At 39.6% G+C, this 25,787-nt stretch overlaps 1 protein-coding gene across 3 annotated transcripts in view; it reads left to right on the top strand.

Annotated features, from left to right (window-relative positions):
• SLC16A7 (solute carrier family 16 member 7) overlaps positions 1 to 24,969 on the top strand; it is a 179,896-nt gene extending 154,927 nt beyond the window's left edge. For 2 of the 3 annotated variants that reach the window (XM_032221738.1, XM_032221740.1), the window contains 3 exons: positions 18,775 to 18,918; positions 20,816 to 21,628; positions 24,106 to 24,969. In XM_032221738.1, coding sequence (XP_032077629.1) covers positions 18,775 to 18,918; positions 20,816 to 21,628; positions 24,106 to 24,377 — 1,229 coding nt within the window. In that variant the 3' untranslated portion in view covers positions 24,378 to 24,969. Of the gene's footprint in view, positions 1 to 11,934; positions 12,093 to 18,774; positions 18,919 to 20,815; positions 21,629 to 24,105 lie in introns of those variants that run through there. The other variant, XM_032221739.1, reaches the window with a different exon arrangement.
• The last annotated feature ends 818 nt before the right edge of the window (positions 24,970 to 25,787 follow it).

Genomic DNA, 25,787 nt, shown 5'->3' with positions numbered 1-25,787 from the left:
ATCGGCTTCATCCAAGGACCGTCAGAGTTGCGAGGCCACCACTTTCTCAACAACCTTCCCTACAAAGGGAAGGTTGGAGACTGGACGATAGTTGCTCAAAATGGCTGGGTCCAAAACTGGGGGACCATAGTGAGAGCCTCACATTCATAGTAGCACCAGGAATGGAATCTCCACTAGTCCTAGGGCTCATGTGGTTATGGAAGTAGAACCCTAAAGTAAACTGGAGGGGTTGAAATGTAAAATTCCAGAAACATGTAACATTTGCAAATCTCCCAGTGAGAAGGGAGGTGGAGAAAGGAAACAACCTTTTCAAAGCTAAATTTTCAAGAGGCGTAGTACCGCATCAGAATTAAGAAAGAGGATGAGTGGAAGACTGCTTTTAACACCCCGCTGGGGTGTTACCAAATTAAAGTACTCCCTTATCTGATTCTCAGAGAGGCTGGTACAAAAACATCTTCACCTTTGCGGATTGGTGGGAATCCACATTGGGAGGGGTTCCTAAGTCTCTTTATTATGGATTGTATAGCCCGAGGGTCTGCTTTTGATGTTGATCTGCTTTTACTCCTTTCAATAGCAGATTCCTTTTAGAAATACCAGGTTTTCAAGAGTCTACACTTTCTTTTGAAGGGGGAGTGAGGCAGGTCCTCACAGTTCTACCTTGCATTTCTTTTTATCTTTCTATGAGTTTATGTAGATATACAGATTATTATACACAGAAATACTGTATATACAAAATGCAATATTGAAAATGTAAGCAAAAACATCTGGTATGATTGATTTTAAAAAGATCATAGTTTGCAAGAAATCTTTTGTTAAACTGAGACCATATTTAAGATATAGTGCAAACCAGTTCTTGAGTGTGACTGTTGAATAAATAAACCTCAACTGATTAAGAATTGCAGAAAATATATTTTATGCTTACTGACAAAGATTATATAATAAAGTATACTGAATATTTAATATAGAAATCTGAGACAACAGAGAAGATAAGGCAGATACTTTACTTTTCTAGATGAAAATATAATCAGGAAATCTATAGAATGCTAGCCAATGATTCAAATCTTTGGCTCCTTGTTCTTGGATACAACCTACTAACTAATAAATTTGATTTGAATATGGTAGAAGCACTAAATTATTAAACCAAGAAGGGATAGTTGGATAGTTTTAGCTAAATCAATGAACTCTTAATTAAAGTCAAATCTAATTCATTTTTAAAATTCATGTTTCTGATCTTGCCAACTTTTTGCAGTGGATTAACAATAAGAGAAATTGGCTATGCTTCCTAGATTAAACTTTGCAAAACAAGCATCTTAGTTAGTAGATACTGGAAAAGAGTAGTAAGGTTTGGGGAGCAGAACACTAGCTGTGGTAGTGCAGTGGTTAGAATGCAGTATTCCAGACTAATTCTGCTGACTGCCAACTGCCAGCAGTTCAGCAATTCTAATCTCACCGGCTCAAGAGTGACTCAGCCTTCTATCCATCCGAGGTCAATAAAATAAGGACTGACATTGTTGGGGGCAATATGTTGACTCTGCAAACTGCTTAGAGAGGGCTGTGAAGCAGTATATAAGTCTACGTGCTATTGCTATATATCTGCCCTGTGCTCTTCTCCTAATTTTATCTAGTAATTTCTTGAGGCATTAAAATGATTCTCACTTTGGGTTTGTGCCTCTTTGTAGGGAACTTGTTTAGACAATCAATGGTGCTTACTGTATATACTCGAGTATAAGCCTAGTTTTTCAGCCCACTTTTTGGGCTGAAAAAAGCCGCCTCGGCTTATATTCGAGTCAGTGAAAAATTTGCCCGAAATGGAGGAGAAAAAGGGGCGGGGCCATGCCGCTGGGTGACACTCGTGAATGGCCCAGTGCCCCTGTGAGTTTCCCCTCCCTCTGTGTCAGTTTGCCGCGCAGCGCGCACCGCACCATCCCCCCTCCTCACGTTCTAATGTAATGCAGGGCTGTCTTACGATTCCCCTTCCTCCCCCTCCTGCCGCTCTGCAACGATGTCCCACCTCCTCCTTGTTATGGCAAGCAGCCACATAGCGATGTCCCACCTCCTCTGGTACAGTGATCCAATGATAGGAATCACTGTGCCGTGTGTCATAGGAGGCGGGACATCGCTCCCGCGGCTGCACGGGACATCATCATCATAGTGGGACATCAGCATCATGAGGTGAGTGAAGTATTTCATTGAATACACCGCTAGTTTACTGTTTTTCTTTGAAATAAATATTCAAAAACATTATTGGTATCTATTTTTATTTTTGAAATTTACCGGTAGCTGCTGCATTTCCCACCCTAGGCTTATACTCGAGTCAATAACTTTTCCAGTTTTTTTGTGGTAAAATTAGGTGCCTCGGCTTATATTCGGGTCGGCCTATACTCGAGTATATACGGTACTTTTTTGAGTTCCATTCATTCTGTTGAAAGTGCAGTTTGGTTTGTCATGACAGATAGTATGTTTTTCTTGTTTTCCTTAAGCACAAATAATTGTTTTGGACTGTTTTGAAGCATATTCACTTCCAGAGATTTATGCATGCTAGGCTAAAATATCAAGTGGATAATTATTCTTTTTTATTTTATTAGGTTTTTATTTTTTTATTACAAATTTTAACATATTTATGAACAAAGTGTTGTCCGGGTTTTTTTCTTTTACATCTTCCCATATACATAATCCATTTTACATCATAATTCTGTTTCCAATTTCAGCCCTATTATTCTCCATATTTTCCATCTTAAACTTATTTCCTTTTTAATACATAAACAATATCGCTTAATTGCCCATTTAAAGTTAAACCAAATTATCATTTCATATTCATCTGTTAATCTATTTTACCCCAGTAAAATCATCTAGTTATTTTTTATTTTCAGTTCCTTTTTCTTCCCTATTATCTTCTTGTTCTTCAATTAAGCCCTCTTTTACTCTCTTCTCTCCTATTTCCTGGTCTGAGTGCTCCATCTGAATTTCTAACTTTCTTGCCATTTAAAGTTTCACACACATTTTTTAGCATCTCAAATTATCCATTATACATCCAAAATCCTAATTTAAGACTTTTGTTTTAATGTTTAAATTGTATCACATTTAATCCTCTCTTTTACCTCATGGTTCTGTTTCCACTTTCAGCCCATTATTCTCTTTCCATATTTCCCATCTTAAACTTATTTTCTTCTTAATACATAAACAATATCATCAATTGCCCCTTCAAAATTAAACCAAATTATCTTTTCCTCTTTCACCTGTTAGTCTATTTTATTATACACAACATACATCCTCTAGTTCGGTTTTTGCATAAAAACATTTAGCTTAATTAGTTATCCACAATTAATAATATTATAATAATTCTCTTATATCTTAATTAATTAATATCATTACAGTATTAATGCAATTCCCTTTAATCTACTAATATATCCCTTCTTTCTTTTCCTCCACCTCTAACCATTTTCTCTAGGTCACTGCTTCTTTTTAATTTTTTTCTTTCTTCCCATTCTCCTAACTTCTTATTCTTCTTTTTCTTATTTTTATCATTCTTGTCTCTATTCTTCCAAGTCCTTTTTCTCACTTGTAATTTTATTGTTCTAATAATTTTCCCCAGTTTTTCCTCGTCTTTTCCCACTTTGATTGTATCACATTTAACTAAAATTTAAAGTTCATGCAGTCCTTTTTTCCCTTCAGTTTCCAGATTCTAAAATCAAATTTTAGTATTAGTCCAGTCCAGTTCAAGTTGAGGATTTATTTTCTTCCACGGCCATAGACAGTAAAAACCAAATACTGTTGCGAAAACAAACACTCTTTAAAAGTTCTCACTGTTCCAAAATATATTTTCCTGTAGTCAAGGTCAAATTCTCCAGCTACATTTTCCCTTTTGCCTGTCTCTAAGTAGTATTCTCTTCTCACCAGCAGATGCCTGTGTAAGGGCTCCTCTCCTAACTTAAGAAAGTGAAGACTCTTGAAACGGATTATTCCAAAAGGAACCTTTAATTAAGAAGAATGGAAGCCATTAGAGGCAACGCAACATCTGAATCCCCTTAGGCAATGCAGGTAGAATTAAAGCAGTAGTGACCCTTCCCATGCAAATTCTAACCAATACACAAATGTGAAGATGTATCCTTTATAATCTGCCCTGAGAGCCGGATAAACATACATTCCCATGGCTATCTTCTGTTAGACATTAAAGTAAAACACCCCACATGGCCATCATAAACATCTCTCCAAGAAGTGATGGGATCTCAGGAATTTCAGCGCCAGGAAACCAGTTGTAAAATATCAGTTGTCACAGGAACTGCCTATAAATTGACTCCAAGGCCCCCCTCCTCCCAATTGAATGGCAGAATCACTTTTAGGGATCTTACACCTCTCTCTGAAATGCACTCTGACCCTTTAATTGTCAACAACTGTCAAAAACCACTTTTAATCCACAAAAAAGAAAAAAAAGGAAAATGAAAAAAGGAACTTTGCCCCCGGGTCCCTTCTTTTTGTAATTTTTAGTGTCTTTAAATCCAGATATACAAAACATGAATTTTCTGAGACTTTATTGCTTTAACCTCTGCTTTATCTTTTTTCCTCCATGAATTTTCCCTAATGCCAATTAGCCACTAATTGAACTCCAGGACCCTTTTAAAATCCAAATTCAGAGTTTTTAATCTGTGAGTTAGCCAATCACTCACCCAGTTCCAACACTCCGTTCCAATACCGCTCCTCTCAAAAATCTTAATCTAGCTGTCCCAGTTTTAAAGCAGTCATTTGAATATGGCCACCGCCCCTGCCCCCACTGTCAGTTCAAAGAGCTTTTTTCCGAACTTACCGAGGAACTTGCCAGTTCCTCTTGGTCGTCCGAGATGCCTCTCCTTCTTCCCTGTCCCTTCAAGATGGTTTCAGTCTGAAGACTCCCTGACAGCGGTTTGTCTGGTTGGATTTCGCTGTGCTTATTGGAGCCTGCTATTTTCCAACTGGTCTTCTCACCATGCTTCTGATTTCTCCAAGTGGAGAATGATTCTGAACAGCATGATAATAGATGATTTGTAACACAATAAGATCCATAATGCATTATTGCTAAAATTATGGTTCATTGCATAGTCAGCCAGGTGTTCAGAGTGGACTTGGCATTTTTGTCCAGCTATTGATGCTTTCAAAGAATTTGGGATAAGCAGATGTGTTTGATGGAGTTAAAGGTTAAAGCTTGAATTTGATAGCATTGTGGGATTGTTTATAACCTGGTTTATTCTCACATGAATTCAGTTTGGCACAGTCAGGAGTTGAAGCGGGGGGGGAGAGCTGATGTAGGTGGAGTCTTCAGCCAAAACAACATAGCTAGCTGATGAGTCAGATAAATTCCAATGGCTGGTTGACCAGAGGAGGAGGAGTGAAGTTGCCAAGTGAAAAGCTGTCATCCCAGTTGGATAATGTGACATATTGTTTTGAAAAATTGAGAAACTCTTACTTTTCTTAGTTTTTGTGATGGGTGCATTACTTGGAATCTGACATTAAGCCAGTACTCCAAAAATACTTTGCTCCAACTGGAGCTGCATTCTGGGTTCTGAGGCCCAGCTGCTCCCTGGTCAGCCCATGGAGAAGGAAGACTCAGGGAAGATGGAGGAAGGGAGAGAAGTGAATGGTGGTGATGGGGGCTGCCTGAACAAATTGCAGGCCTCCATGAATGCCGGGTGACTGGTTGAAGTGGCAGTGGAGAATGCTCTGTAGGCACACATGCAACCAGCATCCAGGGATAGCCTGGGCAGAGAGAGAGAAGATTCTCTTCTCAGCCAGGGATTGCCCGGGCAGGGAGAAGTCCGACTCTACGGTTCATCCAGAGGATTGGCAGGAAACCTACCTGAGGTGTCATGGAAGGGACCAATGGCTATCAACACCCGAGGGAGAGAGTGAGCCCCACCAACTCTGGGTGAGTCAGGGCTGCACAATCCCCTGACAACGATCCACAGTTGGGATTTGGGGATCCTCCTAAGGAACTCCAGCACAGAGAGCTGCAATTTCCCAAGACCACAGCAGAGGCCGCCAGGACACCAAGGGGAAGACAGCCCTCCTGACCCCCCTCAGCCCCAGCTGGTGGGGCCGGTGCAGTCTGGTGGGAATTATGGCCTGAGTTGCAGCTGGGCCTGCATACCATGAGACTTCACTCCTCACCTGCCACAGCCACCGGAGCCAACCCTGTCTCCATGCTGGCCTAGTGCCCCACTCTCCATCAAGGGCCCATGCCTGAAGCACAGACTCAGCCCACAGTTTCCTCCATAGCCAGGGGAAGCTTCCGCCCTGCCTGTGGGAGCTTCCAGCAATGGCAGCCAACACTGGCTGAGCTTGGGTGAGTCAGGCCCTGTGGAAGGACAGACTGCACCACCTAGGCAGATCCCGGAGGAGCCCCAGGAGCCACTAAATGGAGGGAGCTTACCCACTCACTGACCATGCCTCCCAACCACCCTGCCACGGAACAGGAGCCAGTCCTCGAAGTGCCAGCTCAGCAGGCAGCCCCCCCCCATGCTGAGTGACAACCTTGCCAGTTGCTCCCTGCAACCCAAATGGCATCACTCTGAACTGGAAGCTACTGAGGGGGCAGTTGAAGGCCGTCTTCCACTCAGCTCCTTCCTTGATCCGCACCTGGTAGGATGTCTCTTGCAGGTCCAGTTTGGTGAACACCTTTTATCTTTGCCAAGTGGGCCAATATGTCCTTCATAAGGGGGAGCAGGTAGAGGGATGGGGGATGTTCTCCATGCATACGGCGTTTATTCCTCTAAAATCCATGCACAGCCTCAACTCTAACCAGTAGACTGAGCACCCCTTAAACCCATGGTAATTGAGGGTCAGGCCCACTATGAGATAAAGAGACTCTTAGACTCAGGGGTGCAGAGGGGCCAACTGAAGTACCTAGTGTACTGGAAGGGGTACCCACTTTCTGAGGCCACCTGGGTGAAGAGTAGGAAAGTAAGCGCAGCTAGGTTAGCAGTTCCACAATAAGGATCCCCAGAAACTAAAGAGGCCTCCCAGTGGAGGGATGGGGGATATTGGCATTGATTAACCTCACTGTGCTTTGTTTCTTGCAGAAATGTTCCTTCAGTTGAGGGGGAAAACCTGTCAAGCCTGAATCTGATAGCAATGTGGGATTGTTTATAACCTGGTTTATTCTCACATCCACTATCCGGACATTTTTGTCTTTCTTATCAACAGTTAAATTTGGAGTATTATGTGGCAGTTGCCTGTCTGTTTAAATTCTAAACTCTCAGGGCACTTTAGCTACTTCATTTTCTGCTACTTACTGTATTCTGTAGATATTATTAGTTTTAATAAGTAATAATAAAATATTGGGATGTGCACGTGTTCAATGGTATGAGGGACTGCTCTATTGTTATGATTTTATAAATAAAAGGATTATGTAGAACAAGAGCAGGCAGAGTTGTTGAGTGGAGTTGAGTCATCAGCCTAGAGTCATTATGTTTCCACAGTCTAAGTCCAACCCCTTGTAAACTTGACTCTATTACATAGTGGCCCATATCTGCTTTCGCTCACAGTTTGCCAAATAGTGATGGGAAGAGGGGTGGTGAATTCCTGTGTGTGTGTGTGTGTGTGTGTGTGTGTGTGTGTTATGGAATACAAGAGGGTCTTCTGTTCCAGAGAGATGTTATCTACCAAGGTCATGTTATGAAGAATGTTTGACTGGCATAGACAGTTTTTCCTCAAAACAAAAGAACTGAATTCAGTTGGTGAACTATGAACTGAGGTTGGCTTGGAGGGGAAAAGGGGTTTTCTATGTGGGTTTTCACAGGAAAATCCGAGAACTGACTTTGTTTCTGCTGTGCCTAGTTGGAGTTTTCAATAAAGCGATACTCTTGGTCAATTTAAAGAGACTGATCCAAAGAACAAATTAAGCAGCTCTGCTTTCTCCCTATTGCCTGTTACTTTCTTGCCATCTTCTCTCTTTAGTGGACCTACCGTTTCCTTGAATTTTTTCTTGTTATTGATATATTAAAAGAAACTTTTTTAATTATCTTTGACTTTTGTTGCAAGTCTTTGTTTATTCTGAGCCTTTGCTTTTCTGACTTCATCTTTGCATGTTCTGGCTATCTACTGATAATCAGCCTTAGTTATGTGTCCCTCTTTCCATTTTTTGTACTTGTCCTTTTTGTCTTTTAGTCTGTCAGAGAGAATTTTGTGCAACCATGCTGGTTTCTTCTTGGATTTTTTCCCTTCTGTTTTCAGTGGTATTATGCTGGACTGGGCTTTTATGATCATATCTTTCAGTTTCCCAAGCTTCTTGAGTTGTTTTCCCCTTTAGGATTTTCATCCAAGGAATCTTTCCCATGTTTTCTCTAAGTTTGTTAAAAGCTCTTTTAAAATCTAAGACTCTAGCATCATTATGTTCTATCGCTTGTGTTTGTCTTATGTTGAATTCTAGTAGGACATGGTCACTCTTTCCCAAGTTTCCTGCAGTTTCAACTCCCTCTATCACTTCTTCTCTGTTTGTAGGTATTAAGTCCAGTATGACTATCCCTCTAGTTCCCTCCTCTACCTTTTGGACAACAAAGTTGTCAGCTAGGTTGATCAGGAACTTATTTGATTTCTCACTTAGTGTGGAATTAGTCTTCCTTCTGTTACTTCTCCTCAATTTTTTAATTTAATTCTTAAAGGTTATTGGCTTTTGATGCTTTTGTTTAAAAACAAATATGGAGGAAAAATCATGCATAGTTCATAATTTAAACCTGAACTCTCTCATGGCAGGTCTACAGTACTAAAAAAATAATAATGGATGATTGGTGTGGATAAAATAAATGGTGGCAGTTTAAAATCTCCCTTTTTCCTTCACATTTATTTTTAAATTGAGAGATGAAAAGCCATGATATAAGGACATGAGAAGTGTCCAAATACCTTTTAAGCCTTCCCAATGTTACACATTGAATGATTTGAGCATTACTGATGCACAATCAATTGCTTGCATTTGCACATTTGCAATCAGCTCTTCTTGTTCCTAAAAGCTTTAAAAACAATATATTTTCTATATTTTCATTTGCAATCAACAAAAATTTTGAAGTTAAATTCTCCTTGTGCACATAGATATCTCTGCGACTAGACAGAACATGGATTATGAATGTAAAGACCACAAAGAGATGTGACTTTTAACTATTTAAACAGCCAATTATGCTGTCAATGGTATAGAATACACAACAACAGTTGATCAACTGAATGAAAACATTTATTATAGCAAGATAATATTTATTACAGAAAGGTATTTATTTGGCAGTTTATTACATTTTTTAAGAAAGAAATTGATCCGTTAAATATGTTGGTGTCAGCAAATCAATGTTTGCATATGGACTATGTTCCACTACCCCTTAATATGTTCTTTTCAAGTCCTTGAATCCAATTTATTACTTGATCTCAGTTGGTAAGATGTGATGAGCTTTTTCAGCAGCCTCTTGAGGATCTAGAACAGGGGAATATGTTGGCTGAGGAATTCTGGGAGTTGAACTCCACAAATACTAAAGTTGCTAATGTTGGACACCCCTACCCTAGATCTCACAACTTTGGAAACTTCTCTAGCAACTAAGTTGCTTCTTTAGAGATGGTGTATAAATATAAATGTGATTAATAAGATAAACTAAATTATCTCATATACCTCATGATGCAGTGACGTGCGGTGAGGTTTATGGCTGGTGAGGCACTGACACAAATTTTTTTAGACTTGTGGACTTCAACTCCCAGAATTCCACAGCCAGGCATGCTCAGTTCCGATTTAAAGTGACAGCATTTGTTTTTCTCCTTTGAGAAATAAGTTTCCTTCTTTCTTTTTCTTCTCCCTTCCCCTCCTTCCTCCCTCTCTCCCTCCCTTCCCCCTCTCAAAAACACACATACACACACACACATGCACACACACACAAACACACAGAGTTGGATTGGAGGGAGTCAGGGAGACCACAGGAGGAGTCAGGAAGCCAGTCAAAGAGCCATACTGGAGCACACACACTTTGCCCCAGCCCCGGAAGGATCCAGCCCAGCTTCACTGATTACAGGTTTGAAAAGACAACGTGGCTCTGCCTGCAATCAAACTGCACTTGGGGAGGAAGAGCACTTCCCTCCAGCCTTTGCCCAAAGCCCCGCATCAGGAGGATGAAGTTTGAATTCCTCACCCTTCCTCCGACCCACACGTACCTTTTCCAGTTGTTTCAGAGAGGATTTCAACTCTGCTCTTGCCTGCCATCATGAAAAGAAAAAAATGTAAAAAGAAAAAGGCAAGAGCTGAGGTCAGGCTGAGCTAGTTGCTGCCAGAGTCACTGTGGATGACTCTGCTTAACTGTTTAAAAAAGCCTCTAAAAAGCGCCCTCTACAGGAGGAGGCAGGAGAACGACGTGCCTCATCTATGTCAGGAATTTTTAGGCTTTTAACCCTTGCTTAACTCTGCTCGAGTGATCATAAAATGTCTAAAATCAGACTAGATAAGGCACGTCGTTCTCCTGCCTCCTCCTGTAGAGGGCGCTTTTTTAGAGGCTTTTTTAAACAGTTAAGCACTAAGTAGTCATCCATGGTGACTCTGGCAGCAACTAGCTCAGCCTGACCTCAGCTCTTGCTTTTTTCCTTTTACTTTTTTTTTTCACGATGACAGTGGTGAGGCTCTGCCTCCCCTGCCTCCCCTGATTGCACATCATTGTCATGATGTTATCACAAGATTGTGAGCCATATTTCACTTATTTGAGTGGGAAGGGAAGGAAAAATAGGAAGGTCTGAGTAAGTAAGAGAGTGAGTGTGTGCATATGAAGTGTTTAAAAGTATAGTTTAAAATTCCTATTATTACTAGAAGATGTTGCATTCTTGATGCATAAATAAAAAAATAGTATTTGAAATAAATATAATTTGTATATAATTAGATTCTTGAAGTAAGTAAGTAAGTAAGTAAGTAAGTAAATACTTACTTAGATTCTTGGAGTATCATTCATTCTTTCATAAATTAATAGATTATCCTAATGCATTTGGGCAGATAAATGTAATTCTAGCTGAGACCCATCAGAATATGGATTTGTTGTCAAGGAAATCTTTCTTTATTGTTTTTTTTTTCTTTGCCTTTTCTTAAAACTGATCTCTCATTAACACAATTGTATGCAAAATTGTATGTTAAAAGAAAGCAGAAAACATTGTGCATCATTTAAACATATGTAAGCATTTCATACAACAATTGGGACTATTCAATATAAGAAAAAAGCAAACAGGAGATGTAACAGAGATTGTTGCAAGACATTTCTTTTGTTAATTTGGTGGGACAGATAAGAGATTAATGCAAGCTGTGTGTCACCAATTTGTTGAATTGGCAAGCAGGGCTCAAAATGTAGCTTTAAGTAAAAGCTCTAGAAATTTAACAAGAATGTTATTACACTAATATATTTCTAAGTAATAGTTTAGGCTACTTGCCAGAGCATATTTAATATTCTTGCAGACTTATTCTTGCTAATCCACTAGTAAGTTATCTGTAGTTCAATCTTTCTGGTTTTCTGTTCACTGCAGAAGGAATGCTTTTTCAACGAGCACTGTATACAAGTGTGAAGACAGCACCAAAACATTTCCTTTAAATTTTAAAGGAAGCCACATTATATCCCAAAATTGCTCTGTTGCTGATGGAAAACTCTTTCTTCCGCATCTTTAAGTGAATCAATACAATTGCTATTTCCTGGACAACTGTCAGCATCAGAATAGAATGAGTTGTCCTTCAGAATTTGTATTTCTCTGGATATTCCAGTGTTTACAGAATAGTGTAGAAAAAACTCTGTGGGTGTACGTTTGCTTGTATATACATGCACACCAGAGGTGGGTTCCTACCAGTTCGCACCTATTCGGTAGAACCGGTTCGTCAAATCTACCAAACCAGTTAGAAGAGGTTCTACCAGTAGACCCAGAAAGCAGGCCACACCTACAGAAGAGGTTCCAAAAATTTTTGAAACCCACCACTGATGCACACACATATCTAAGAAAAATAAGGAGCCCCAAATGATTCACTTTATCAGAGCCCTCAAAAAACATTGGGCCACTGATGCTACCTTGCTGTTTCAGATGCTGCACAAGGCACTGTTCAATTCCTAATCTTAAAGAAGGTCTCTTGTCAGCAGGTCAGTATCTTTCATGCCTTTCTTTTATTTTGTCTTTGGCAGCAAAATACCTTGAGACAGTCTTGAATTGCTACTTTTGAAGAGAAAGCACTATTTCATTACCTAAAGTATTTTTCTTTAGATTTCTATGAAAACAATCTTCAGTGGTCATACATTTAATTCTGTAGCAGCACATAGTTATTAGTTATTGAATTAACAAGAAAAGTTAATTTCATAACCCATATTCTTAGCTCCTGACTACAGAGTTAGGAATATGATTCTTTCCCTAAAATTGTTGATCAGCATTTGATGGGACTTAAGATTTGATTACAAGTAGTCCTTGACTTATGACTATAATGAAGCCTGCACATCATGATTGCAGGTTGTGATGGTTTTTAAGTAAGATGCTATGTGGTTACCTTGTTTAACAACTCCCATCCATGCAGGCCCTGAAGTGGTCATTAAGGTCCTAGAAGACCTAATACAGACATGCATGTCTGCTCTGGGCCTTTCAAGGCTTGGCCACCCCTAGCACTCCATACTCTGCTTCCTGCCCTATCGGGTGCCTGTAGGTCAAAGACCAGCAGGGCATGAAATTCCAAAAAATAAAAATTAGCTTATAAAAAGAGGCAGACATTATCTCTTAACAAATAATAGAAATTGTTAGATATGCAATTGCATTTGTGCATAGCAATTCTAACCTTGACTATATGTTCATAATATAAATGTATATTATTGTATGTATTTGATACCTAGGCATAATTTTTTGTATAATTTTAAACATTTAAAGAAGATACACAGTTCTTGGCAAATCCAATTAAATGGACATACATTCATCACTTTTGAACCTATGGATGCTTTTCCTGATCTACAGCTGCCATCATGTCTATAAGTGGTTGATAATAGTTAGGGATAATGACAATTATAGTGTCACCTTACCTGCAAATCCCTATTGGAAAATATGTTTATGTGATCAGTAAAGTGATAATATTCCTCTTTTTTCTCAGTCTTGAGATAGAGATGAGAGATAGATGAGGGTGGGGGGAGAGAAAGGCAATAAAAATAAAGGTAGATAGAATAGAAGGAATTTGTTTAATATTTTAATTTGCTGTTGCAGAAAACCCTAGGATGATTTCCTATTGTTGAATTGTTCCTTCAATTGGCCACCAAAATTTGAGTGCAAAATGGTCAATTACTAAAACTGCAGTTTTTGCAGGATTTGAAGGTTGCAAGCATTTGAAGCCCATGAATGGGGGTGGGGGGTGGGACACAAAAACAGCTTCCATAATACAAAACAATTTAATTCCCATTTTAACCCCACCAGAAATTTTTCACATAATGTAGAAAAACAGTTTGAAAAACTATGAAAATACTATTGGATGATCAAGTTTCCTATGACTCACCAGCAGTACAGAAACTCCTGACCCAGAAAGTCTCTCTTTCCCCATGCATCTGAAATGGAAATTTTAGGCTACAGTAGAAAAACTGACCAAGGAGAAGCTGGTAGAGTTTAGGAATATTAAGAGAGGATCATGTAGCCTTACGAAATAGCTGGCATGGAGCTTGTTTGGTCATATAGTGGATAACTGTTCACAAATCACCCACTGACAAAAAGGCAAACTGGTGAAATGGTTTCCTGCCTTCCCATTTAGTATGCTAGGGTGTTCTTTCACTCTTTAATTTATCTTTCTTTCTTTCTTACGGATAAGTAGACACAGTATTGCTTTGCAGATACAAACAAGTTCATTTTTATGTGTACTTATATGGCCAAGAAGCAGTATTGGGAAGATTGTGTTGATTATTTATGAATACAGCATTCCAAGAAGCATTTGGCCTTAAAGAAGAGTTTAAAATTCAGGAATTCAGGTCACTTTTATCATAACGAAGAACCTTTTTAACCAAACTACAGTACAGGTTACTTAACTTCCTAAATAGTAGTGAAATATTAAGATAGTTCTTTGTTTAGAATGGAAAAGATTAATGTAAAGCTTATGCCTTAGATTCATGGTGGAATCCACAGGTGGTACATAGAGCCCTCAGTGTGAGCACGTGCGCTGTCGCCCCAGCACAGACGAAATTCTGCCAGACACGCCCCAAAACAAGCGATGGGCAGAACAGGGCTCTGGTTGGTAGATGTGGTTTCATTTCATGCCTCCCATTTAAGTTGATAGACAGCCAGGGTCCTGTTTGCAAATGGTTCCCCCACCTTTCCTTATATTTCGAAAAACCTTCCACACCCTTTCGCTTTTTCCACCCCCGATTCCCTCCGATAGTTGTTATTTGCTTGCCTTCTTACAAAAATTACAGATACACAAGCAAATAACCTGATGAAACCTAATTGCAAAGAATGGTGTGTGTGTGTGTGTGTGTGTGTGTGTGTGTGTGTGTGTGTGTGTGTCTATCCCTACAGCAATAACGGATCCCTCACTGCTTCCCACCTCCTTGCCCTGTGCTTGGTCCCCTTGGTGTGTCCTATTCCTATGGCATGATTGTCTCATATCATGTGCAGAGTGCCTTTCAAATCAACCTCTGCAAATTTTCAGCCCTCACCAGAACAATAGAAAGGAGAGAAGGAGAGGAGGACTCTCTAGATTTAGTCTTCTTCGGTCCGGCTCCCTCCCGCCCTCCCATGCCATGGCGATCCTTCATGCTCACCCCACTTCCCTGCCATATTCCTATGAGGATCTCTCCCCTGTCTCCTTTCAGGAGTCCACCTGGTCTCCCTTCTAAGGTTAGCTGGGCTCTGCTGCCTCCTTACCCTCCCCCCCCACCAGCGACACCACCAGGTAAAGGGAGGTGGACCACCCTGGGACTTTGGCAGGGTGCCTGGAAAAGGTCTGCCCTGGGGTGGGCAGTGGGAACCCTGCAGATGCTGAGACCTTTCCTCACTGGAAGGACTTGGCTGACCTGGTGCAGAGACGAGGACGGCAGTGCATGTGTTTGTGTGTGTGAGAGAGACTCCGCTTGCTTCCCTTCTCCTAAGTTTGCAGTCACTCTGAAAAGTTCAGTTTGTCCTCCAATTTCCTGAGTAGATCCTTCTAAGAAGAGTTCACTGGCTTTGTTGTGGGGGAAGGGAGAGAGAGAGGGAGGGAGGGCAAGAGAGAGAGAAAAAAAGAGGTAGAAAGAGAGGGAGGGGAAGAAAGAGAGGGGGAAGGAGGGAAAGAGAGAAAGAGGGAAAGAGAGAGGGGGAAGAAACAAAGAGAAACAGGCAGAGAGAGGGAGGGAGAGAAAGAGCGAGAGGAAGGGAAAGAGAGGCAAAGCAAGAGAAAGAGGAGGAGGGAAAGAGAGAGGGAGGGAAAGAGAGAGAAAGAGATAGGGAGCGAGAGAAAGAGAGAGAGAAAGGGAGGGGGAAAGAAAGAGGGGGAAAGAGGGAAAAGGGAGAGCAAGAGAGAGAAACAGAGGCAGAGAGAGAGAAAGAGGGAGAGAAAGAGAGGGAGAGAAGAGACAGAGGAAGAGGGAGGGAAGAGAGAGGGAAAGGGAAAGAGAGGAAGGGAAAGAGTGGGAGGGAAAGAGAGAAATGTTGTTACAAAACCTTTTCTTTTTTATTGTTGCAAAACATAATATTTCAAAAGCAGGAAAAAATGAAGGGGCATAAATGTGCATTTATCATGTTCTTCTTAGAACAACTAGCTGAACTTGTTTATCATTATTTTAGGTAGTAAAACCCCATTATTAGTTTAGTTTAGTTTAGTTTATTTGGATTTATAGGCCGCCCTTTTCCCTGAGGGGACTCAGGGCGGCTTACAATCATTAGGGAGGGGGTGCAATTTAAAACAAACAATATGTGAACAAAATAAATAACGTAATAAAAACACAACTTGCATTCAACATTCAACACTCGGGTGGGGCAAATTAGAGACTTATCCCCAGGCCTGTTGGGATAGCCAGGTCTTAAGGGCTACGCGGAAGGCCTGGACGGTGGTGAGGGTGCGTATCTCAACGGGGAGATCGTTCCACAGGGTCGGAGCTGCAACAGAAAAGGCTCTCCTCCGTGTAGTCGCCAGTCAGCATTGACTGGCGGATGGGATTCGGAGGAGGCCCAGTCTGTGCGATCTTATCGGTCGGAGGGAGGTAATCGGCAGAAGGCGGTCTCTCAAGTACTCAGATCCACTACCTTGAAGGGCTTTAAAGGTGGTCAACAGGACCCTGAAGCGCACCCGGAGATCAACAGGTAGCCAGTGCAGCTCGCGGAGGATGGGTGTTATGTGGGCGAACCGCGGTGCGCCCACTATCACTCGCGCGGCCGCATTCTGAACTAACTGCAGCCGCCGGATGCACTTCAAGGGCAGCCCCATGTAGAGCACATTGCAGTATTCCAGCCTAGAGATCACAAGGGCTCGAGTGACTGTTGTGAGAGCCTCCCGATTCAGGTAGGGTCGTAACTGGCGGACCAGGCGAACCTGGGCAAATGCCCCCCTGGTCACAGCCGACAGATGATGGTCGAGAGTCAGCTGTGGATCCAGGAGGACTCCTAAGTTACGAACCCTATCTGAGGGGTATAAAATTTGACCCCCCAGCCTGATAGATGGAACATTAGCCAAATTGTTGGGAGGGAAACACAACAGCCACTCGGTCTTGTCCGGGTTGAGTACCAGTTTGTTAGCGCTCATCCAGTTCTTAACGGCCTCAAGACCCTGGCTCATCACGTCCACCGCTTCATTGAGTCGGCACGGGGCGGACAGATACAATTGCGTATCGTCCGCGTATTGATGGTATTTTATCCCGTGCCTCCGAATGATCTCGCCCAGCGGTTTCATGTATATGTTAAATAGTAGGGGGGATAAGACCGAGCCCTGTGGCACCCCATATTTTAGGGGCCTCAGGGACGATCTCTGCCCCCCGACCAACACCGACTGCGACCTGTCCGAGAGGTAGGAGGAGAACCACTGCAAAACAGTGCCTCCCACCCCCACCTCCCGCAGTCGTCGCAGAAGGATACCATGGTCGATGGTATCGAAAGCCGCTGAGAGGTCAAGGAGAACCAGGATGGACGCATGGCCTCCATCTCTGGCCCTCCAGAGATCATTGGTCAATGCGACCAAAGCGGTTTCTGTGCTGTAACCGGGTCTGAAGCCGGACTGGAAGGGGTCAAGATAGCTAGCTTCCTCCAAGGCCCGTTGAAGCTGGAAGGCCACCACCTTCTCAACAACCTTCCCAACAAAGGGAAGGTTGGAGACAGGACGGTAGTTATTTAAAATGGCTGGATCCAAGGATGGTTTCTTCAGGAGGGGTCTCACCACCGCTGTTTTAAGTGCGGCGGGGAAGGGCCCTCCCGAAGGGAGGCGGTTACGACCGCCTGGATCCAGCCACGTGTCACCTCACTGCTGTTGGCAACCAGCCAGGAGGGACACAGGTCCAGAATACAGGTGGAGGCACTCACAGCTCGAATGGCTTATTCGGGTTAAATTGCCGCGTTGGCACTTTGTGATAAATAAGTGGGTTTTGGGTTGCAGTTTGGACACTTGTTCTCTAAAAGGTTTGCCATCACTGCCTTAGATAATATCGATGGGTTTCTTGTAAAATTGAAAGCAGTGTTTGACATTTCACTTTATTCCAGAGTCATTTTCAGGACTAGCTTTAAATGTTCCAATCAGTGCTTTGATTTCTTTTCCTTCATTTCAACTTTAATTAAATGTAATGGACACAAAGCTCAGACTGACAATACTGCTGCATTCTGAGAAAGCAGAACACAATGAAGAAAGTTTTCCAAATGTGTCAGACAACAGGCCAGTTTGGATATTTAGCACAGTGTTTTTCAACCTTTTTTGTGCAAAGGCACACTTTTTTCATGAAAAAAATCACGAGGCACACCACCATTAGAAAATGTTAAAAAAATTTAACTCTGTGCCTATATTGACTATATATAAAGTAATTTTCCCACGGCACACCTTACACTATGTCACGGCACACTAGTGTGCCGCGGCACAGTGGTTGAAAAACACTGATTTAGCAGACCCATTTCAGCTGGGCAATCTTCATGCCAATCAGAGTGATTTTATGTGCCCAAATGACTAAACATATTTTGCCAATCTGTAGGTTGAGATACAGCTGGGTCTGTTTATCACTCCTTTGCCTGAAGAAAGAACCACTCGGGCAGATCATTGAAGGAGCAAATAAAGAAAGATTCATTTGGTACCATCCCAAGCCCTTGTGCTTCCTAAGGCAAATCCAAATATACATGCCACTCAAATCAACATTTCTTTGATTCACATACCTTGTCTTAAGTATCCACACCTAATTGTAAATTATCCTTTCGGATAGAAAGAATGGCAAAAGAGGAAGGAAGAAAAGCTACAGCTAATTAAAGCCCATGGAATGGAAAAAAACCAAAACCAAAGGGACACACTGCCAAAATCTGATTATGCCTGATAGACAGTAAGGTCTTTGATGGAAGACTTCTCAGGACCCCAATAGAATTGTTCTACCCTTGTTCTCGGGGATGAAAGCTGGCCACAAACACATATCTCATAGTGCTGTATGTAACCAATGGCTTTATCCTGCTTCATAGAAGGCTCCAGCATACCTAGATTGGGTGGCCATAGTGCATGCATGCTTATCTGATTGTGTCAATAGTGAATGATGTTAATAAGCATATAATGAACGTTTTATGGGCTAAGCACAAAGACTTTATTTCAATCATTGAAAAGATCCATGTTTATTTAATTTTCAGAAAATAGCTCAATCTTTGTTTTCCTGTCCATAGGTCCTGTAAGCAGTATTTTGGTGAACAAATATGGCAGTAGGCCAATCATGATTGCTGGAGGGATTCTGGCTTCATTTGGAATGATTGCCTCTTCGTTCTGCAACAGTGTCTTGCAACTTTACATATGTGTTGGTGTAATTGGAGGTAATGTAACAATGTCCTTTTATTTGATTCTGCTGATGTTCTCCTTCAGCATGCATCTTTGGATTCTGTTTCTAATTGATTGGTTCATTCCTTTCTTCAGGTTAGGATGTCGTGGGTTTTGCATAATTCTTTCTGCAATATTTTACAATTACAGGAGAATAATTGATTGGTTACTGGCAGTATTTATCATAATCATTGACTTTCAATTTTATACTGGTTCTTTTAGTTTCTCATTCTACTGCAGGTATCCTTATAAAGAATTCAGTTTAGATAACATGCCAAAATAGCCATTTTCTATTACCAAGTTTATTCTAAAAGTGGCCTTTTGGGGTATTTGAAGGACAGGTAGTTCTGACCAAAAAGGTTGAAGTAAACCTAAAGGGAATGAATCAATGTACTGAAGCCCAAATATAACATATATTCTATTGTCCTTAATAGAATTTCCTTTCCACTGAATTCTCAAAGTTAAAGCATTGATAGCTTTATAAATATATTCAAAATATTTTTTTTGCTGGTCAGCTACTTTCTGGAAAATTGGATCAACCTGTTTACCAAACATACTTATGCAATAGTCACTGATCCACACATGATGATTACTTGACCATGATTGATAATTTATATATACCGTGTATATATATAGTTAGAATTTTTGTCTCACTCCCAATTCACTATTCAGGCAAGTTGGATCATAACCAGCTTCAAGATTCAGTTTAAACTAATTGACTTTTAAGTAATTCTGCATTAAAACCCAGCTGTTTAGCTGTTGCTTGCAGTACACTCAGCTGTTTACCAACTTCAGTCATAATGACCTGGTTGTCTGAAACCCCATAGGAGAAATACAGATTAAGTCAATGCAGAACACATTTTATGATACCTTTCTATCCAAAGAAAGATATATAACAACTCTCATGACAGTTAGAATTATTATTACAATTGGAATTGGAAAATAAAATTGACTTACCAAATGAAATCAGTTGACTTACCAAAGTTGACTTACCAAATTAAATCAGTTTCTTTTTAATGCTTTTGGTTGGAAAGGAAGTTTCCTCATTCTGGGAGGACTTCTTTTTTAGCATATTATTAGCATATAAGCAAAACAAAGCAAAACTTGTTTCATTAATCACAAACATGTATTTTTTCATAAAATTGCCTTTAACAATAGAGGGTGGTAGTATAGGGAAAAATAGGTTCCCACATGTTTTTATGTCTAGTACTATATAATTATATATGGGGTAAATGAACTGTTTGCATGCTTGGGCCAGTCCCTTCTGCTCTATTTGCAGAGATCCTTGTATCTGCATAGAGAAAACTACTGTGTATTTCCAGATTTCATGGTGAAAACTGAGAGTTGCATTTGCTGTGTAATAGCCCATGTGTATTAATTATCTGAAGCTTATTTTATGTGTTCCTATTCAAACCTAAGTAAAGGATAAAACTAAAGGCAGAGGATTTAGATTTCTAAAATCTATCCATTTTATAGAAAAGTGACATTTAATAACTCCTGTGCAATAAGAACAAATTGGATTATAGCATAGTAAAATATACAAAAAGTGTGTTCAAGGTACTGTTATCATTGTTCCCCTGTCATTCTGTTGTCTGCAACTTGGATTGGCCATTGCTAAAGTTTTTGCTTTTATTGCATAGCCATAGAAGAAAATGAGTGAGTGAAATCTACTGTGGCAGATTTGTGACATTAAGCATGCAGGAAGCAATGCCTATTTGTTTTTATTTGCCAGTATCAGTGGCTTTTTTTGAAAGATCTTTCTTCTGAATTACATATTGGAATTTTCACATATGGGCAGGAGGAGATGGGAGAGGCAATTTTGATTGATTTGGAGAGATTTGTTGCAGTGTATTAAATGCAGTAATGTTTCTATTTTTTCTGCTATTATTTTAGGTTTGGGTTTGGCTTTCAACTTGCAACCTGCCTTGACGATGATTGGCAAATATTTTTATAAAAAGCGTCCCATTGCTAATGGACTGGCCATGGCGGGAAGTCCTGTCTTTCTAAGTACTCTGGCACCCCTGAATCAGTTTCTTTTTAATGCTTTTGGATGGAAAGGAAGTTTCCTCATTCTGGGAGGACTTCTTTTAAATTGCTGCGTGGCTGGGTCACTTATGAGGCCTGTTGGACCAAAACCTGTGCAGGTTATCAAAAAAGATGTGGAAAAAGCAACTGAAGATTCCACTTTGCACAAGAATGACAAGAAATCGGTCTGGCAAACCATCAACAAATACTTAGATTTAACCCTCTTCAAACACAGAGGCTTCTTGATTTATTTGTCTGGAAATGTTATCATGTTTCTTGGCTTCTTTGCCCCAATTGTGTTCTTAGCTCCTTATGCCAAGCATAAAGGAATTGATGAATATTCAGCAGCTTTTTTACTCTCTATCCTAGCTTTTGTAGATATGTTTGCCAGGCCATCAATGGGCTTAATTGCAAACTCGAAATACATCCGGCCCAAAATCCAGTACTTCTTTAGTTTTGCTGTTTTGTACAATGGGGTCTGCCACATCCTGTGCCCATTGGCTGAAACCTATACAGGCCTGGTTGTGTATGCCGTACTTTTTGGACTTGCATTTGGAATGGTTAGCAGTGTCCTTTTTGAGACATTGATGGATCTTGTTGGTGCACCAAGATTCTCCAGTGCAGTAGGACTCGTCACAATTGTGGAGTGCTGCCCTGTCCTTTTAGGCCCACCTATGGGAGGTAAGTATGGAAATGATGAAGGTGATGATGATACAATTGACATCTTAAGCTATTTGTATAATAAGAATGTGTACCCAAAACATTGATCTGGTACTTTGTGCGAAGATATGCAATTACTTTCCCCATTCTATTTCATTCCAAACATACTACTTCCTGGACTCAATCTCTAGCGATATGTTTCTTCATCTACTCATTTTCCTTCTGTCAGTATAAAATGTTACTATATTTTAGTATGTCAAATATATTTACTGTACCCATAGTTCTTCCAATAGAGCCTACATTTCAATGGATTGCTCTTTCTCATTAAAGAAGATTCTATTCTCTCTAGCCATCTATATCTTCTTCACTTGTTATTGTTATTACTATTATTATTATTAGCAAGAATATTTTTTTTTACATGTCTGCAAATAACTCAATGAATATAGTTCTCCCCGGTGAGGTATAACATCTCTAGTCATCTATCTTTCTAGAATTAAGACTTTTGACTTTTTTTTATCGTGGGCTATGAATGAGTGTTGATAAGACATTTTAAGAACTCTGTTAGCATATATGATTTACTCTTTATTTACACATATTGAAATGAACAAATAGCACTGACTGGTAAGAAGAGAATTGTCAGTCTATAGGCTTGTTTAGCATTATTCATACAAAATTGATGGCATCAGAAAGTTAATGTGAAAAAAAGTTTTTTTTTTTTTTTAAATGTTAATGTCTTAAATCTTTATATAAGCAGGAGGTGGGGTTGCATCCAAAATTCACCCCACATAGCCTGGTTTGTCTTTTCATCCTGTTTGCATGTACATTGTGAATCTTTTTATATCAATGCAGTCCATAAATCTGAGCAAGTGCAACAATGTACCTAGAATATTGAGTCCACAGGTTTCTTTTAATTCACATATTTACAGTGAGTGCATAGATATACTCATTGGGCAAAGCATGGATTTGAGCTCTTTGGGTGCCGTCCAAATCCTATTACTTTTTGAAACACCAGATTAGATTTATGAAATCCACTTTTTAGGTGCTACTGTTCTTAATTATTTTGGTCTGAAGTATCTTGGATTCTTCTCCATCTATTTTTATCTTTATAATATACTATATATGGCATATGTAAGATTACTGTCAACTGTATATAGACAGAATAAATCTATCATGTACTTAGAAGGTATGATTTTTATCACTGATGCAAGGGACATAAATCAAAGGTTTAATTTACCTTGTCTATATTTCCTTTTAAATATTATAATACTTACCTAAAGTAAAGACTAAGCATGTTTGCATTAAAAAAGCACTTCTAATTAATATAATATTCTAATATAATTCTGGAGAGCTGCTGCTGGTCTTTGTAGGGTAATATTGTATTAATTAAAAGTTATATTAAGAATAAAATATCTTCCTATGTTCCTTTGCTCTCCCTTGACTTTCTATTCCATTCTTACTGTGGCAGATAGAAGTTGAATAAAGAAATAAATCTTACAACTAGGTTGGCTTTTAGTGATTCTGTAGCACTGAGCCATCAAAATGTTGGGTTATATTTGAAGTCTTGTAGTAGTCCTGAATAGGCAGAATCCAACTGCAACCTTACTATTCAGTTCCCACAAGCCTCAGCAGAATGGCAGTGGAATTTCCCACACAAGAGCCAGCTGGGGACATACTCATCAGGGATGGCAGAATGCAGTCCACCACATTATCTTCTCTCTGTTCCTGTGGCATCCAAACAGAAGCCATGGGGCAAAACATAGGTTTCTCTTCCTGCTACTTCTTTTTACTCAGTCATCCACTCAGATGGATTGGGAATAACTGAAACCATCTTTTTAAGGGGAACGTTGATTCCTTCCTCTCTTCCTTCCTTCCTTCCTTCCTTCACCCCCCCTCTCTCTTTCTTTCTTTTTCTTTCTTTCTTTCTTTCTTTCTTTCTTTCTTTCTTTCTTGCTTGCTTGCTTGCTTGCTTGCTTGCTTGCTTGCTTGCTTGCTTGCTTGCTTGCTTTCTTTTTCTTTCCCCTAATCCATCACACATAAATCTAACCTTTCTATTCAAGATGAACATCATTTATTGATAAATCAACCTAATTTTCTAAAACACTACTTATATGTATTTTAATATATTATTTGCTATCAGTGAATATTGTATATGTGGAGTACTGTAGTTAGGTTTACTTGAAAGCAGTGCAGATTGTAACAGTTCTTATTATGACATTTCTTACTCTCAAAACCTTTTTAGGTAGCAGCTGCTTTCAAACATAATGGCATGCTTGCAACACATGATCCTCTCTTCTCAGTCCTGTGTTTCACTATATATGGATATATGCATATTAAAAACAGAAACCTTTTTTTAAAGGAAAAATTTGTATGCTTGAAACTTCAAAAACATTTTATGCTTTGCACATACTGTTCACCCCTTCTTTCCAATTGTTAAGAAGGCAAACTTATCTTTTATGTTATCTGAGGTTACTTTCTTTCTGTTTTTTTTAATCTTTCAGGTTTGCTTGTGGACATAACCAAAGACTACAAATATATGTATTTTGTCTGTGGTATAATTGTTGTTGTTTCAAGCATTTGGCTGTTCATTGGAAATGCAATCAATTATAGACTTTTGGCAAAAGAGAAGAAATTAGAAGATGAAAGGCAGAATGCCATAAAGAATGCCGATTCCAAGGAAGTGGAGCCTTTGACCCAAAAAGAGAGTGAAGAAGTTCTCAACAGATCCGGCAAAATGCAAGACAGTCCTTCAGAAAGAGAAACAAATATTTAACATAAATATACATATTTATAATGTTTAAAGTACATGCCAGATGTTTTGTAGTTATTATAATCAATTACAATACTAAATGGCAATAGGCATTTACAAAACCACATGTATTATAAAACACAGTATCACTGTTCTGTTCCTTCTAAAAAGAGAGAAGGGTACAGAAAGAGTCTTCCCAGAACTGCATTAAAACGTTTTCCTCTTCCACCACACTGCCCTGGTAACAATTGACTTATTATGTTAAAATGTCTAGCTATTCATAGCTAGATTAAACTTTTCTGTATCTTGCCTTCAAGCAACCTGTACCTGTCCAGGAGTGCACAGTAATTGCAACAAGGGAACAATCTATAGTGTTGTATGAGAAAGGAGGATTATGCTGGAGTCTTTCAAAAATCCATTGTTTGTTCTGCTCTACATTAATTGGAGCAGGATTTGGTATAAAATGGTATTTTGTATTGGTGTCATGCATTCTAGGGCTCCTGCAAAATTTGATACAAGTTGCTTAAACATAAATCCCAAACAGGGTAGTGTCATGACAGTCAGGTCTTCCACTAACAAACCTTCTTGCTCCAACAATGCCTCACCGAAAAAGTGCTACAATAGTAAAGGAAAGAAATGACTGAATTGACCTATGTCTACTGATCTTTTCACAATTTTATTTTGTGTAGGAGGGGTTGTTTTATTTGTTGCATTTTTATTGTCCACTAGAAGGAAAAAGTGATGCATTCAAAAATGAAAGTAAAAATGGAATAGCCACTTGAGTAAAAAGCGCACAAAAAATGTATCACCACTGTTTTTATAATGCATTTTTGGTAGATCCAACTGGGTCATCTATCTCTGAACAAACTTTTACTATGTGGCTTTTAAAGACATGAAAATGGTAAGTTTTATTGCTAAATACAATAATGTTTTCATTTTAGCGAATAAATATGTTTTTTCTCTCTGCTGTAAAATCATTAGAAATTTAAATATATACAACCAGATATTAAATAATATCTGAAATAATACTTAGGATGCATTGTCTCATCATTGTATATTGTAGCTAGATATGCTGGCACAAATGCATATCAGGGTATAACTTTTGTGATCATCACTTACCTCTGTTTGTATTCACACTTCTTGAAACAAGCTCCCTTACCTTATTAAATATTCTGCCCTTGGTGATCACTATTTTTTTCAAGATGTGGGTGTGAATCATTGCTGCACACACACTGCTACTTGTTAATAATGTTACTTTCAACATGGATTCAGAGCTTTCCTGTTGTAGACCATGAAGTGTGAAATGTTTATAGGGATATCAGGGACCAGAAAAAATAATCAGGAGGGAGACTGTATCAGATTTGTGGATTACCAACTGACCATCTTTACAATTTTTCCCCATCTTTAGAAGCAAAAAAATAAATAAATCTGACT

The sequence above is a fragment of the Thamnophis elegans genome, chromosome 7 (genome assembly GCF_009769535.1).
Source record: "Thamnophis elegans isolate rThaEle1 chromosome 7, rThaEle1.pri, whole genome shotgun sequence".
Classification (NCBI taxonomy): Eukaryota; Metazoa; Chordata; class Lepidosauria; order Squamata; family Colubridae; genus Thamnophis; species Thamnophis elegans.
This window is presented reverse-complemented; position numbering and strand designations above follow the sequence as displayed.